The sequence below is a fragment of the Lepidochelys kempii genome, chromosome 1 (genome assembly GCF_965140285.1).
Source record: "Lepidochelys kempii isolate rLepKem1 chromosome 1, rLepKem1.hap1, whole genome shotgun sequence".
In the NCBI taxonomy this organism is placed as follows: domain Eukaryota; kingdom Metazoa; phylum Chordata; order Testudines; family Cheloniidae; genus Lepidochelys; species Lepidochelys kempii.
In genome coordinates this window covers 228,045,555-228,060,734 of record NC_136380.1, presented here as the reverse complement: position 1 = coordinate 228,060,734, position 15,180 = coordinate 228,045,555, and the positions used below count along the sequence as shown (strand labels likewise).

The window sequence follows — 15,180 nt, the reverse complement described above, 5'->3', positions numbered from 1 at the left end:
TCCTGGAACTTGGCCCTAGAATTCTGCCTCTGTATGTAGGGAAAGGTCCAGTGATATGGCATCTGTATGACTCTGAAATGACATACATTTTAAGGCCAAAAGGGACTACTAAAAACATCAACTCTGACTTCCAGAATAACGCAGGCTATAGAACCTCACCCAGTACCTTTCATTAAGAAGAGAAATGAGAATGAAGCTGCATCAAACCCATAACGTCTGTTTGAGCGAAAGCATATTTTTCAAACAGAAATCAAGTGTTTATTTAAAGACATCAAGTGATGGAGTCCACCAGATCCCAAGGTAAGTTGTTCCAATGGTTAATTAACCACTGTTAAAATGCTGCATCCTATTCCTTGTCTGAATTTGTCTAGAGTCAGCTTCTAACCTCTGGATCTTGTTATGCCTTTTCCTGGTAGGTTAAAGAGCCCTCTGCTACCAGAAATCTTTCCCCCCATAGATAAGGATGGTGACACCATCTGTGTGTGTGTCAGCTAAGGGCAACTATAATTAATCTGGATGCTGGGCTCATACAGGCTGCTGTAACTTGTTGCTGCTTCAACCTGTGTCAGGGACCAAATGAGCTCACCACAGCCAATCAGAGAAGCACACTGCCTGCCCTCTCAGAACCTGAACCAGGGTCAGCACAGGTGTAGGGATGAATGGGGCTCAAGGAGCTTAGGTGTCTAGTACCAAGAGAGTTGTGCAGTTTTACCTTGCACCTTTCTCACTACGCACATGAGAGTCAAATTCTCTCAGTTAAACCATCTAACAATGACTTCAGTGGGAATTTTGCCAGCATAGAGACTGCACAGTCGGATCTGCACTTGTGGGTTGTTGTTGCCTCATGTAAAATTAACCCATTCTATTAACTAATGGTGTATAAATAAAGAACTTTTCATGATTACACTAAATCTATATCCAATGAACAGTTTATCATGAGCTGAGTCAGAGGCAAGCATGCCTGAGGTATTATATTAAGCATTTGAGAAGATGCATTGCTCATTGGTGAACTGTCTTCAGAGACTCTTTTCCTCTTATCACAGAATGTGTCTTTACAGCTTTTGATGTAAGAATAAAATCCCAGCCAATGGGAGCTGTGGGGGTCATGCCGGCAGGGGTGTGCTGGCTGCTTCCGGGAGAGATGTGGGGCTGGGGTAGGCAGGGAGCCTACCTTAGCCCCACTGCGCTGCTGACAGGGAAGTTCCTGAGATAAATGTCACCTGGCGGGAGCCTGCACCCCAACCACCTGCCCCAGCCCTAAGCCCCCTCCCAGAGCCAGCACCCCATACCCGTTCCTGCACCCCAACACTCTGCCCCAAACTCCCTCCCAGAGCCCACACCCTGCACCCCCTCCTTCACCCCAACAATCTGCCCCAGCCCAGAGCCCCCTCCTACACCCAAACTCCCTCCCAGAGCTTGCACCCCTCAACCCCTTCTGCACCCCAAGCTCCTGCCCCAGGCTCAGCCTTGGAGCCCCCTCCCACACTCCGAACCACTCGGCCCCAACCTAGAGCCCGCACGCCAACCCCCTGGCCTAGCCCGATGAAAGTGAGTGAGGGTGGAGGAGAGCAAGCGATGGAGGAAGGGTGGATGGAGTGAGCGGCGCAGGGCCTTGGGGAAGGGGTGGGTTACATCCTGGGTTGCATTTAAATTCAGAAAGTGATCTTGTGAGTAAAAGGGTTGGGGACCATTGAACTAGACCATCTAGTTTGACTTCCCCTAAATCACAGGCCATTAAATTTCACCTCTGACTTGTGTTTGACTATAGCATATTCTGTAGAAGGCATCCAGTCTTGATGTGACAACATCCCCCCCACAAAAATAAAAAAAATTTAAAAAATGGAGCATCTACACTTCCTTTGGTAGTTTGTTCCAATGGTTAATCACTGTTAAACATTTGTGCTTTATTTTTAATCTGAATTGGTCTTATTTCTAATTTGAATTTGTTGTGAGTATTAGCAATGCCAAATGGAAGCAGGGCTGGACCTCCTAGGTTTGCTGGGACTATCAAGCCTTTAACATTTATAAGATTTATAACAAGTTTCTTATTGTTCTCAAATCTTTGCATTTTAAATTGCCCTCCTTACTGTTTGAGCCAAACACTGAAGCAGGATTGCAGGGCAATATGCAGGAGTGTGTGGTACATGTGTAATTTCAGCACACTCTCCAGCCTTTCAGGTAACTCTCAGCTATTCAGACACTGGTAGCCTAATGTGATGTCCAAATATACCTCAAAGCCAAGAAAGAATAAATACCAACTTCAGTTCAGGTAAAACAAAGGAGAAAATGGTACGTAAAAGAAAACAAAAGACAACTTCAACTTGTTTAATCTGAGACGTGGGCTTTCCAACCCTGTCACTTGGGTAGAAGGGGTTGTGGGTTTGTTTTTTTCCCTCCTTCTCATTAATCTGCTCTTCAGAAGTTTGGAAAGCTGCAGTTTCTCATTATGTACTCCTTCTAGAATTAACTCCTTGTGTGCGCTATCACATTAGGCAATAGATAGATGTCTAAAACAAGTTACAGGATGGCAAGGAGCCAAATGTTGGGGGTGTTATAATGGAGTATCTGTTATTAAGAGGGGAGTTGATTGTGTGCATCAGGAGGTGGTTTCTTTACATAAGGAGAAGCCTTGCAAAGAGCAACCTTCTAAAGAAAGAGCAGTGAATCACTAGTTTATTTAACTGCTTTCCTCACAAGGAGATATTGCACAAACTCCATATGCTTCATTGTGGCACACAGACCTTATGCTTCTTCACTGATTCTTACAGATCTATGAAGTCAAAAACAAGCTAAGCAATCTAGCAACTAACTTCAGCCTTTAAATAAACCAATGCTCTCCAGAGGGGTGCAAACTGAGTACTAGGTTGTCCTTTCAAGGTCCAGAATCTATCATCCAGCCTGCAAATCAGCTCTTGTATCATCTATGAGTAGAGTCCTACCAAATTCACAGTCCACTTTGGTCAATTTCACAGTCATGTGATTTTTAAAATTATGAAATTTCAGATTTAAATTGCTGAAATCATGAAATGTACGGTGTTGTAATTGTAGGGTTCCTGACTCAAAAAGGAGTTGTGAGGAGGTTGCAAGGTTATTGTAAGGGTGGGTTACGGTACTGCTACCCTTACTTCTGCACTGCTGCTAGTGGCAGCCCTGCCTTCAGAGCTGGGTAGCTGAAGAGCAGTGGCTGCTGGCAGGGAGCCCAGCTCTGAAGGCAGAGTCGCCACCAGCAGCAGCGCAGAAGTAAGAATGGCATGGTATGGTATTGCCTTTACTTCTGTGCTGCTGCCTGCAGAGCTGGGCCCTCAGTCAGCAGCCGCCACTCTCCAGCCGCCCAGCTCTGAAGGCAGCAGCGCAGGAGTAAGGGTGGCATGGTATGATATTGCCACCCTTACTTCTATGCTGGCAGAGGGCTGCCTTCAGAGCTGGGCGTCCGGCCAATATCTGTCACCCTCCAGCTACTCAGCTCTGAAGGAAGCGCAGAAATAAGGGTGGCAACACTGCGACCCCCCTAAGATAACTTTGTGACCCCCCCTGCAAATCCCTTTTGTGTCAGGACCCCCAGTTGGAGAAACGCTGGTCTCCCCTGTGAAATCTGTAAAGTATAGGTAAAAGCACACGAAATACCAGATTTCATGGTCTGTGACACATTTTTCATGGCTGTGAATTTGGTAGGGCCCTATCTATGAGGGGCTGCAGCATTCAAGTTACTTTTCAAAATAAGAGACTTACAAAATGTATCAAGTGTCCAAATCTCAAAATAGACCACCAGTCTCTCCGATCCTGGAAATCAACATCCAGAATTACTTTCAAACTGATCCAGTGCATGAATGAAGAACTAGATTGAAATCCTCCCCCACGCCTTGTGTGTGCGTGTCTCTGTAAGTAAAAGGAATATTACTCTTGCAAAGCTTAAAAAAAATGGGAGATTAAATTGCATAATTAGATTATACTATGTGAATATATTTATGAATATGTGCAATTATTTCTTTTACGCATAGAACTCTTGAGAGATCAATTGCTATTATTTCCATTGCTACCTATGTGCTTTCTAAAGTTGGTTACCTATAGAGCTCTGCAACTAGAGTAAAGAAGCACAGTGCAAGGTCTACAGCTCTTTAGTGAAATCTTGTTTTTCTTTCATTCATTCATTTAAGAAGAGAGATGAGAATGAAGCTGATAGCTCCCACTCCAGGGACACCAGGTACCATTTAATTGGCCAAGGACCCAAGATTTTCTACAAATCCTTGCTTGTTCCAGATTTTAAGATATCCAATTGTCTTACAATGCAAGAGGACTATAAACAATCCTTAAAGGGACACTGTCAACACAATACTCAAGAGAAAAAATTCCTCCGCTGATCAACTAATAGTATAATCAATTATTCAAGCTAAAAGTATTTTTGTAATCAAATTTACTTCTCACCATTTATAGAGTATTGCCAGATTAAAGTTTTAAAAAACATGAACCCCACAATAATCATGAGATTGAGCTAGAAATCATGAGTTTGAAAAATAACAAACATCGGGTTATTTTATCTGTTTTCTGGGTTTTGAGCCTTTAGAGGTCAAGTTTCCACATTTTTTTTCTGCAACCATGAAAACTAGAAAGTTACTTAATATTTTTTACACACACACACACATATAATATGAAAGCTGAGCTTCTTACACAATCACAGGACTGCCGTAGCTGGAGCTTTAAGAAAAAACACTAAATACCATTAGACTTGGAAATCTGGCAACACTGTATTAACTGTCTGAACTTCAGACAAGGCAACAAAACTAGACTGGTGAGTTTCTCTTTATGCAAAAATTATATATATTTGATTGATTTCATTTATATCCACTCTTTGTGTGACACCTGTCATTTTAGGTCCTGATCCTTCAAAGCCTTGAGGCTCAGTCCTCCAGTGCTCATGTGAATGGAAACACTGAACAGATCCTCAGCTAGTGTCAATCGTCATAGCTCCACTGAAGTCACTCTGGCTCAGTGCGGCTACTCGCGTGTGTTTAAAGAACTAAGTATGAAGGCTAAGGACTGAATAACGTTATGCACGCAAGTAGGTGTTTGACTTCAGTGGAGCTGTGACAATTTACACCAGTTAAGGATCTGGCCCACACACTCCACTGGAACTATTCATGGTTTTAAGCATGTACCCCAGCAATGGTCGCAGGACTGGACTCTTCATGTCAGAGACTGCATCGTCACATCTGTTTGTACAGTGCCTACCACAGTGAGGCCACAATTGTGACTGGGATCTCTGAGGATTACTACAATATAAAGAAAACAATAAATAAGGAATACTTTATTACCAATAAACAAGAGTCCAATTCACTTCCTTGTTATCACACTTCCATGCAGTTCTGTTGTGTTTGGGCTTCCAGCACCTCTGAGAATGTACAGGCATATTAGATTTGGGTGTTGTTTTTTTTTTAATTTTCATTGACATGTTTTAAAAGAAAACATCAAGAAAAACATATCTACTCATGTTAAGTTTTGTTAATTTCTGTTATACTTAGTTCTTTTAAATCCCAAAACTAGTTGTCTGTTTAAAACATTTGAAAACTAAAGAAGAGGAATAAATTGATAAACATTAACAAAATCTGCAACAATAGAAGAAATGTGAGTAATAATGACCTTTTGTTTCTAGACATATTATGTTCCCAGATTTAATCCTTCACAATTTGCTGCTAAGGGTTTGATTTTGCTAGTCACAGACTATTTTAAAAGTGTATCAGCTCAAGAAGAATAGCATAAAACATTTTATTTAAAAAAAAAACCCTCTCTCTTTTCAAGAAACAGCCAAATGCCAGTGTAAAGATTCAGGTACCAGTGAGAAATAAAATGGGTTTCTCCATAAAGAGCTAATCCATATAGCCCACAGCTAATACACACATATACACACAGTTTTATTAAAAGAGCATCTTGACAGCACTCTCTCTCCCCTTTAATGACTTGTCTCTAATGATACCTTTTACATATCTGTGCTGCTATGCAATAAACTTTGCACAAACTAAAAGGGCAGAGGAAAAGTGAACTATCTTTTCAATAGCAGCAAGTCCCACTATAGTGTCTTGTTTCTTCTGTTTTTTTCCCCCCCTTCATTTTTATTTTTTCCTCTTTCTGCCCACCTGAAGCTGCAGAACATATTGGTAAATCTTGGGACAGAAGCTGCAGGGACATATTGGTAAATCTTGACCTGCCAGTGGAACAGAGCTGGATACATCTCTTTCTGGAATCAGTGGGTGCCACTCCATCCATTTGCAAAGGAGGCACCCCAGAGTCACATCTTGCCAGACTATGCGCTAGGGACCTAAACTCTGATTGGTTACATGGCACCACATCACTCTGCCAAAAGATCTTCAAGTCACCCCACAGCCTGGTGTTTAATAATGTATCTACGGGCTGGTGTGTGGTAGGTGGAGGCACAAAGTTTCTGGCTTGATAATATTTTGGTCCTATATACTTCCCCCGACTTTGGATACCTGGCTGAGGTGCACATGACATAGTAAGAGGCTTTCCTCCTGAGCTCTAAAAGGTGGCAGCTCCACCATGCTTTCATCATCTACTTCTAGTTTTCACCCTCTCTGAAACCTTCTTACAGCCACTTAAAATGGAATGGTTTCAATGCTGGGGGTTTGCTGCTGGTTCACTGGGCCCAGCTTTTCCTAAAATTGTTGAATTGCCTTATGTACAGTGTCAAATTCTTTTGTTTTGGGTAATGAGTGCTTAAAACTAGATAGAAAAGAAATGTACTATTTTTAAGCCAAAGCTACACAGTTTTTTGCCTGTCCAAACCTCTGCTTTGGGAGCACACAATAAGATCATTTGATGGCTTCCTCCCATGATCCTATCCTAAAAGCTTGAGAGGAAAAGCAGAAGCACCAGAAGTACACATGACAAAATACATCAAACTAGGCTGTAGAGCAGAATTGGAAAATGGAAAACTCAGCAGGACCAATCAAGAGCCTTTCCTTTATCTCTGAGGACTTAACCATTTAATAGGAGATTTGGCTATATGGTTATCTCTACTTCCCAGCAATAATAAATTCTCCTTCTATAGTGCCGACCATCAGAAGATAGGCTTTAAAATCATGGGATTAAAAAAAGAAAAGGAGTACTTGTGGCACCTTAGAGACTAACAAATTTAATTGAGCATAAGCTTTTGTGAGCTACAGCTCACTTCATCAGATGAAGTGAGCTGTAGCTCGTGAAAGCTTATGTTCAAATAAATTTGTTAGTCTTTAAGGTGCCAAAAGTCCTCCTGTTCTTTTTGCGGATACAGACTAACACGGCTGCTACTCTGAAACCTGGGATAAAAAAAATAAAAAAATAAATTTGGGGTGCTTATTGTTTTCCTTCTGGTTTCTGAGGCTTCAGGGTGCATTTGCTTCACATATTATTCACATTTCAAGCTTTTCTCCACACCATGACGCCTAGAAACTTACTTATTTTTGTTAAAATGAAAGCAGAGATTCTGTTGCAATCTCTTGATTCGAGCAGCTGGACTTTAAAAAAACCCCAAGTACCAAACATTGCAAGACTTGTGATAAAATCATCAGCGTTGGCAACGTTAGTTAGCCACAAGATACCCAGAACTATAAAATATTAAATTATTATGCTGGTGAAAATACCACTAAGTAGGGCCTATCAAAAATAGGTATGGTTTAACAGAAATAGTAATCTTTATAAAGCACCACAAATTCTGAAAAGACAGTTGATGAGTCTTCATGATTATAATGAAGCAATTGTGATATACAATTGATAACTCAGTGGTATATTCTCCTTTTGTTCCACACATAGAGCCTGCCATGGATATTAATGGGAGCTTTGTGCCTCAGGTCCCAGAGTTAGTATTGAAGGATTGATTGTAAATTAAGGTATTGTATACAGTTCAATTAAACATCCATGGCTGGCCTGGGACAGCTACCTTGAGCTCACAGGGTTCTGGCTGTAGGGCTGTAAAACTGTGATGTAGAATGTTTGAGGGGGACCCCTTCCCCCTTGTGGGGTCCCAGCCCAAACCCAAATATGTACAGGGGGCACTACAGGGCAGACATGCCTTACAACTAAACTAAACTGTGTTTGTAGTGCTGTCATGGTTAAGAAAAGTGACTAGACAAAAACAGTGCCTTCTTAATAAAAAAAAAATCTGCCTTCTAAGTGCATTTAGAGTACAACACGATTATTTTATGTCAAATATAAGCATTTCCTACTCTTTATTCCTCTTCGCACTCCAGAACCAATACAGCTGGGGAGAGTGAGCTGGATGGTTTTTTGGAAGCTCTTATCCAGGTTTCAAATGCAGAACCGTTATTGTGGCTTACATGTGAGCCAAAAAAACAAAACCAACCAGCTTCATTTTCAGAAAGAAGGATGTATCTGAGGGTGCTGGCAGTTAGGAAAACCCTCTTTTCAACCGCAAACTGAGCAGATTTGATCTGGAGTCCTTGAGGCTGTGTTTACACTGCAATTAAATACCCGTGGCTGGCCCATACCAGCAGATTTGGTCTTGCGGGGCTCAGATTATGGGGCTGTTGAACTGCAGTGTAGACATACCCTGAGAGACAATAAGCACAGAACCTCAAGAGACAATTTTTACAGGATCACTTTTTAGAATGAAAATGCTCCATTCCGCTCTTGGTTCCCTTGTCTCTTGGACAGGAAGAGAAGGAGGATGGTACAATACTGGTTAATGAAGGAGGAGGGGAAAAAAAGCAAATACTAAGAGTCAGCAAGAAAACAGCTGCACTATTCTGAAAAGGATTGTACTAGGAAGGAGGATCAAGACCAACCATAAGAAATCAGTGAAGGGTAGGAATTTTACAGAAAACTGTCTTATTCGTTTTGGCATCTCATGCCATATCCCTTCCTACACTCAAATGCCAGAATTATCAATATTTTGTCTCATTGATCTCAGTGTTGATTTTAGCTCAGATTGAGTGAACAGGAAAGAGAAAGCAGGCAAAGGAGTCTAGTGGGATGAAGAAAGAAAAGGGTCCACCTGTAATGAAACTGATGCTTTGCTTTCTATACCCCAAAGAAATTGGAATCGGCCATACTGTGAATCATTCTCTGTGAATGTGCAGTCTGAGATAGAGAGACCAGCTTGGCAAAAGCTTAGGAGATATTCCTCTGTTTTTTTGTTGACCCTTGTCTAGGACCTGGCTGCTATCTTCCAAATCTCCGTGCAGTGGCACCCACTGCCATATGCACATTATGTACAGTGTGTAGTATTGGCAGTTGTGAGAAGCAGCAGCACTGGCTGCTCCACTGTCCCACTCAGGTATGGCCGCTGGCCCTCTGTCATGAAGGAGGGGCCAGAGAGCCAAAATGAAATGAGTGGTGCTGCGATCCCAATGCACCAGGTCAGATCACTCATCAAGTCTGGCCCTGCCAGTCCCCCATCACGACTTAGGAGCCATGGAGCCAAACCTGAGAGGGCACAGTTGTGGGTGGGGTGGCCAGCACTGCTGTTCCCAGCTGCTGACAGGGGGCCAGCTCCTGCTCTGGGCTCCCTCGTGGGGGCCTGCCAGGCCTCATCCTGCATCCAATAGCCTGTGTCCTCTTTCAGGGATGTGTAGTGACATTGCACCAGGGTAGATCAGGCTGGATGGCGGGGAGTAAGCATGGCATGGACTCAGCAGGCGAAGGGGGTCAGCAGCTGCAGTGGAGATGGCCCCAGAGGGATAGACAGCGTGTACCAGGGGAAAAATTTCTGGGGTGCCCCTGCTTTGTCTGGTCTCTCTTTGCTTCTGGTAGTAGTGGAAGGCAGAAACTTAGTATCTTATTTTGACTACATGAGTCATGAACTCTGACAAGTAAACTTTTAGTACAGTAGACACTCATAAGTAACAACATATCGGTGCCCTTTTACTATGTTGCTCCTAAGTGGCTGTTGCTGTTATGGGGAGTGTTGACAATTCACAGGAGGAAAAGTGTTCCCAGGGGAAATGTTGCTCAAAAGCAGCAGTTGCTCTTACAAAGTGTGGCTGCAAACAAGCATTTCCTGTACAGCCGCTATGTCTTAAGACTCTTCTTCGTCTAAATTGGGATTAAGTAACATAGTGAAGGAAATTTCTTAACTATACAATAAGAGGTAACTTTTCATGTGCCAGCTCCACCTTTCACACCGCTTAAATTTTGCTAGGCAAGTCCATGCTGCATGTTGTTGTGACTTGAAAAAATCACAACAACACTGTCAAGAAACCAATAGCCCCTGCCATTTATACATGTGACAGTTAAACAAATTAAATCATTGCAAAGAAATACTGAACTTCTGCAGAATTGTCAGGTTGCAATCAATTAAGCACTCAGTAGGTCTCATCCTTATATAGGACCTAATCCTGCTCCCACTGATGTTTACAGAGTTTTGCACTTACTGCAACTGGATAGGGACCTGAAATAGCTCCTTTTTCGTACCTGTAAACCTCTACCATATGATCATCCAAAGGGCATTAGACACAGCTGACAACTACTTTGCACCATGGCAGTTGGAATTGCAATGTCCCATCCCTGCTGATGTTTATGTTCGACAGTACAGAACTCGTCTTTATGCCATTCAAAATGGCAGTCTGTAAAGCTAATACATATGCCACTATGAGTTTAGTTCTACTGTTGGTGTTTATAGTGGATTTATTATTTCAGTGCTGCAATGTTTGTGTGTGCATGCATGTAAGATTCAGCTATATAAACAAAGAGGACTCCAGAATAAGAGTGTACACATGGAGATATTTCAGAATAGGTACTGTGCTCTAAATTCACACCCTACCTTACTCCAAATTAACTTTCGAGAATAGACAAGTCCAAACACTATAAATATGCATCATATAATGGAATCATAGAGACAAATTTACATATGCTGACCTGGACAAGCCCACTATCTCTAGTTAGGACAAGGATGGTCTTTGTCTTATACATGCATATAATGGGGTCCCACGATTGCACTGGGGCCTTTGGGCACAATATATTAGGTAATAACTCCTCCTCAAAGGAGGTCTTTTCCCCAACTGATTTTTAAGTACTAATTTCTTCCTAAAGAATCTTCAACAAGACCATTAAAAGGATAAAGAATAGCTCTTTGAAACTGGAGTTGTTTTTTTTTTTTAAATTGGGCTGATGTTTTAAAAGTTAAAATACTGGTCTCTGGAATAAACAAAGACTTCCAGTGGCAATATTTTATATTTCTATAATATCCGTCATCCCAAAGGCTCCCAAAACACTTTATAAATGACGGGCAAAAACTTGACATTCCTACTCTGTCAAAAAAAAAAAAAAAGGTTACTCACGTCTCGTAACTGTTGTTCTTCGAGATGTGTGTTCATGTCCATTCCAATCAGGTGTGTGCACGCGCACGTGCATGGTGGTTGGAAGATTTTTCCCCTAGCAGCATCTGTCAGGCCAGCCTCAGTGCCCCAGGGAGTCGCGCATTCATGGCGCTCAATATAGAGCCCTGACAACCCACCACCCTTTAGTTCCTTCTTGCTGGCTACTTGGACAGAGGGGTAGGAGGGTGGGTATTGGAATGGACATGAACAACACATCTCAAAGAACAACAGTTACAAGAAGTGAGTAATCATTTTGTCTTCTTCGAGTGCTTGTTCATGCCCATTCCAATCAGGTGACTCCCAAGCGAAGTTCAGAAGATGGGGTCAGAGCTGTCCACTAATTGGAGTCCTGCTCATCCGAAGGCTGCATCGTCTCTTGCCTGCTGGGTAATTGCATAATGCACGGCAAAAGTATGTATGTAGGACCACATTGCCACTCTGCAGATTTCCTGGGTGGGAACCTGAGCCAGGAATGCTGTAGACGAAGCCTGCACCCTGGTGGAGTGCACAGTGACCAGAGGTGCGGGAACACCTGCCAGGTCATAGCACTCACAGATACAGGACACAAGCCATGACAAGATGCGTTGGGATGAAATCAGCTGACCTTTCATCCTGTCCACCACTGCCATGAAGAACTGGACCGATTTTCTGAACAGTTTCGTTCTCTCGATGTAAAAAGGCCAATGCCCTGCCAACATCCAGAAAGTGGAGTCTCTGCTCCCTGCTGCTGGAATGAGGTCTAGGGTAGAAAACCGGGAGGAAGATGTCCTGGTTGATGTAAAACTGTGAGACAACTTTTGGGAGAAAAGCAGGGTGAGGCCTGAGCTGAACCTTGTCCTTATAGAACATGGTGTAGGGAGGCTCTGATGTCAAGGCCCTGAGCTCAGACACCCTCCTGGCCGAGGTTATTGCTACCAGGAACATAACCTTGTAAGACAGGTACAGCAGGGAACATGTTGCTAAGGGCTCAAAGGGGGGCCACCTCATGAGCCTAGAAAGGACCAAGTTGAAGTTCCAGGCAGGGACTGGCTGATGGATGTGAGGTTATAACCTGTCGAGTCCCTTTAGGAATCAGCTGACCATGGGGGTTAGCAAATACCGAGCGGTCCTGCACACCCAGGTGGAAGGCCGAGATTGCAGCTAAGTGCACCCATATAGAAGACGAGAGACCCTCCTGCTTCAGATGGAGGAGGTAGTCCAGAATGTGTGGCACTGAAGCTAGCGTCGGGGGTGAACAGCGGTGCACTGACCAGATTGAAAATCTCTTCCACTTGGCTCTTGTAAAGGATTTCCTACTGCCAAGGAAGACCTGTCTAACCTGGTCTGAACAGGAAAGCTCCAACGGATTTAACCATGGAGCTTCCAAGCCGTGAGATGGAGCGACTGAAGATTCAGGTGCTGGAGACGTCCGTGATCTTGTGTGAGAAGGTCCAAGGAGAGGGGTAAGGTAATTGGGGCTCCCACAGACCTGTCTAGGAGAGATGTGTACCAGTGTTGATGCGGCCAGGCCTGTGGTATCAGTATGACGCGAGCTCGATCCCTGCGGATCTTGAGCAGCACCTTGTGAACGATTGGTATGGGTGGAAAGGCTTATAGGAGAGAACCTCCCCAATGGAGGAGGAACGCATCCGTGCTGGAGCCCGGGCTGTGATTTTGGAACTGCTGGCACTTCCTGTTGCATCACATGCAGAAGAGGTCTATTAGGGGAAACCTCCACCTCTGGAAGATTGAAATTGTGACGTCCGGGCAAAGGGACCACTCCTGGCTGTGGAATGACCTGCTGAGGTGGTCCGCCAGTTTGTTCTGAACCCCGGGAAGGTACGACACCTGCAGGTGAATTGAATGTTCTTCACAGAAGTCCCACAGCATGAGGGCTTCTTGGCACAGGGGAGAGGAGCCTGTTTGTTGATATAGAACATTGCTGTCATATTGTACGTCATGACTGATACACATTGCCTGGTTAGGTAAGGACAGAACGTCTGACATGCTAGGTGCACCGCTCTGAGCTCTCTGACACTGATGTGGAGATGCAGATCTGCTTGCAACCAGAGGCCTTGAGTTCTGTGGTCCCCCAGATAAACTCCCCAGCCCAAGTCTGAAGCATCCGTCACCAACACAGAGATGGCTGCGGGGCAGCAAAGGGAACTCCTAAGCACACCTCCTGAGCGCTGATCCACCACTGGAGGGAGTCGAGGACAGGGCGAGGCAGGGTCACGAGCCTTTCCAAACCGTCCTAGGCTGGGCGATATACTGACGCGAGCCATGACTGGAGTGATCGAAGCCTGAGTCTCATGTGCTGCACAACATAGGTACAGGCAGCCATGTGCCCAAGGAGTTTCAGGCAGTTTCTCGCTATAGTGATAGGGAACTGCATGACGCCTTGGATTATGTCATTGAAACCTCACCTGTGGCAGGTATTCTTGGCTTGGGTCCAGTCCAGTACTGCCCCTACGAACTCTATCCTCTGGATGGGAGACAGAGTCAATTTTGCTTCGTTTAGAAGTAGACCCAGGCTGTCGAAGGTGGCTCTGATAAATGGGACCTGAGTTTCCACTTGGGTCCTGGAGAGGCCTTTGATCAGCCAGTCGTCAAGGTATGCAAACACCTGTACCTGGTGCCTCCGCAAGAACGCAGCAACAACTGCCATGCACTTGGTGAATACTCGACGTGCTGCTGACTAGCCGAACGGGAGGACAGTGAATTGGTAGTGGGTACCGTTGACCACAAACCTGAGATACTTCCTGTGGAGCTAAGTGATTACAATGTGAAAGTACGTGTCCTTCAAGTAGAGGGTGGCATACCAGTCTCCTGGATCTAGTGAGGGGACGATGGAGGACAAGGAGACCATGCGGAACTTGAGTTTCTTTACGAACTTGTTGAGTTCTCGCAGTTCCAGAATAGGCCTGAGGCCGCCCTTGGCTTTTGGTATTAGGAAATACCAGGAATAGAAGCCCTCTTCCCTGTGCTCCTGAGGAACCTCCTCCACTGCCCTTTGCGATAGGAGCAACTGCACCTTCTGGATGAGGAGTTGCTCGTGAGAAGGGTCCCTGAAGAGGGATAGGGAAGGGGTTGGAAGGGTGGGAGGGCACAGAACTGGATGGAGTATCCCCTCTCTCCCATGCAGAGCACCCAGTGTTCCGAAGTGATACAGGACCATGTAGAAAGGGGATAATCAGCAAGAAAAGGTAAGGCGGGGTAGATCCAGTTTTTGATTTGGTGTGCCGTTCTCGACTGTACCTTCAAAAGGCCTGTTTAGGGCCAGAGCTTGGGCTGGCCAGAGTCCTGGTCTGAGGATGGGTGTTGCCTCCTCCTGCCACTTCTGTTCCTCCTCTGAGAACCGTCCTGTCGGTTCTGCTGATGGAATCTCGAAGGAGGTTGCAGTCAGAAGTGTCTCTGCTGTGTGGCGGCAGTGTGCAGGCCCAATGACTTGAGGATGGCTCGTGAGTCTTGTCTGTCTTTTCAGAAAACAGTCAACCGTCAAATGGGAGGTACTGAATAGTTTGCTGGACCTCATAAGGGAGCCCCGAGACGTGGATCCAGGACCCCCTCCTCATGGCTACCCCAGTCACCATGATCCTAGTTGCGGCATCTGCAGCATCCAATGCGGCCTGGAGGGAAGCCCGGGAGACTAGCTTCCCCTTATCCACCACGGCCAAGAACTTGGTTCAGGAGTCTGACGGGAGGAGCTCCGTAAATTTGGCCATCGCTGCACAGGTGTTATATGAGTACCTGCTGACATGGCCTGTTGGTTCAGGATATGGAGCTGCAGACCCTCTGTAGAATAGACCTTTCTCCCAACAAGGTCTAGATGCTTAGCCTCCCTGTTTTTTGGGGAGGACCCTTGAAAGCCCTGTCT

At 44.7% G+C, this 15,180-nt stretch overlaps 1 protein-coding gene across 12 annotated transcripts in view; it reads right to left on the bottom strand.

Annotated features, from left to right (window-relative positions):
* PHF21B (PHD finger protein 21B) overlaps positions 1–15,180 on the bottom strand; it is a 206,859-nt gene that overhangs the window by 96,813 nt on the left and 94,866 nt on the right. Inside the window, exon 1 of one of the 12 annotated variants that reach the window (XM_073316234.2) lies at positions 3,730–4,346. The exons of the other annotated variants lie outside the window; for them this stretch is intronic. Coding sequence (XP_073172335.1) covers positions 3,730–3,825 — 96 coding nt within the window. The 5' untranslated portion in view covers positions 3,826–4,346. Of the gene's footprint in view, positions 1–3,729; positions 4,347–15,180 lie in introns of those variants that run through there. 12 annotated transcript variants of the gene reach the window in all.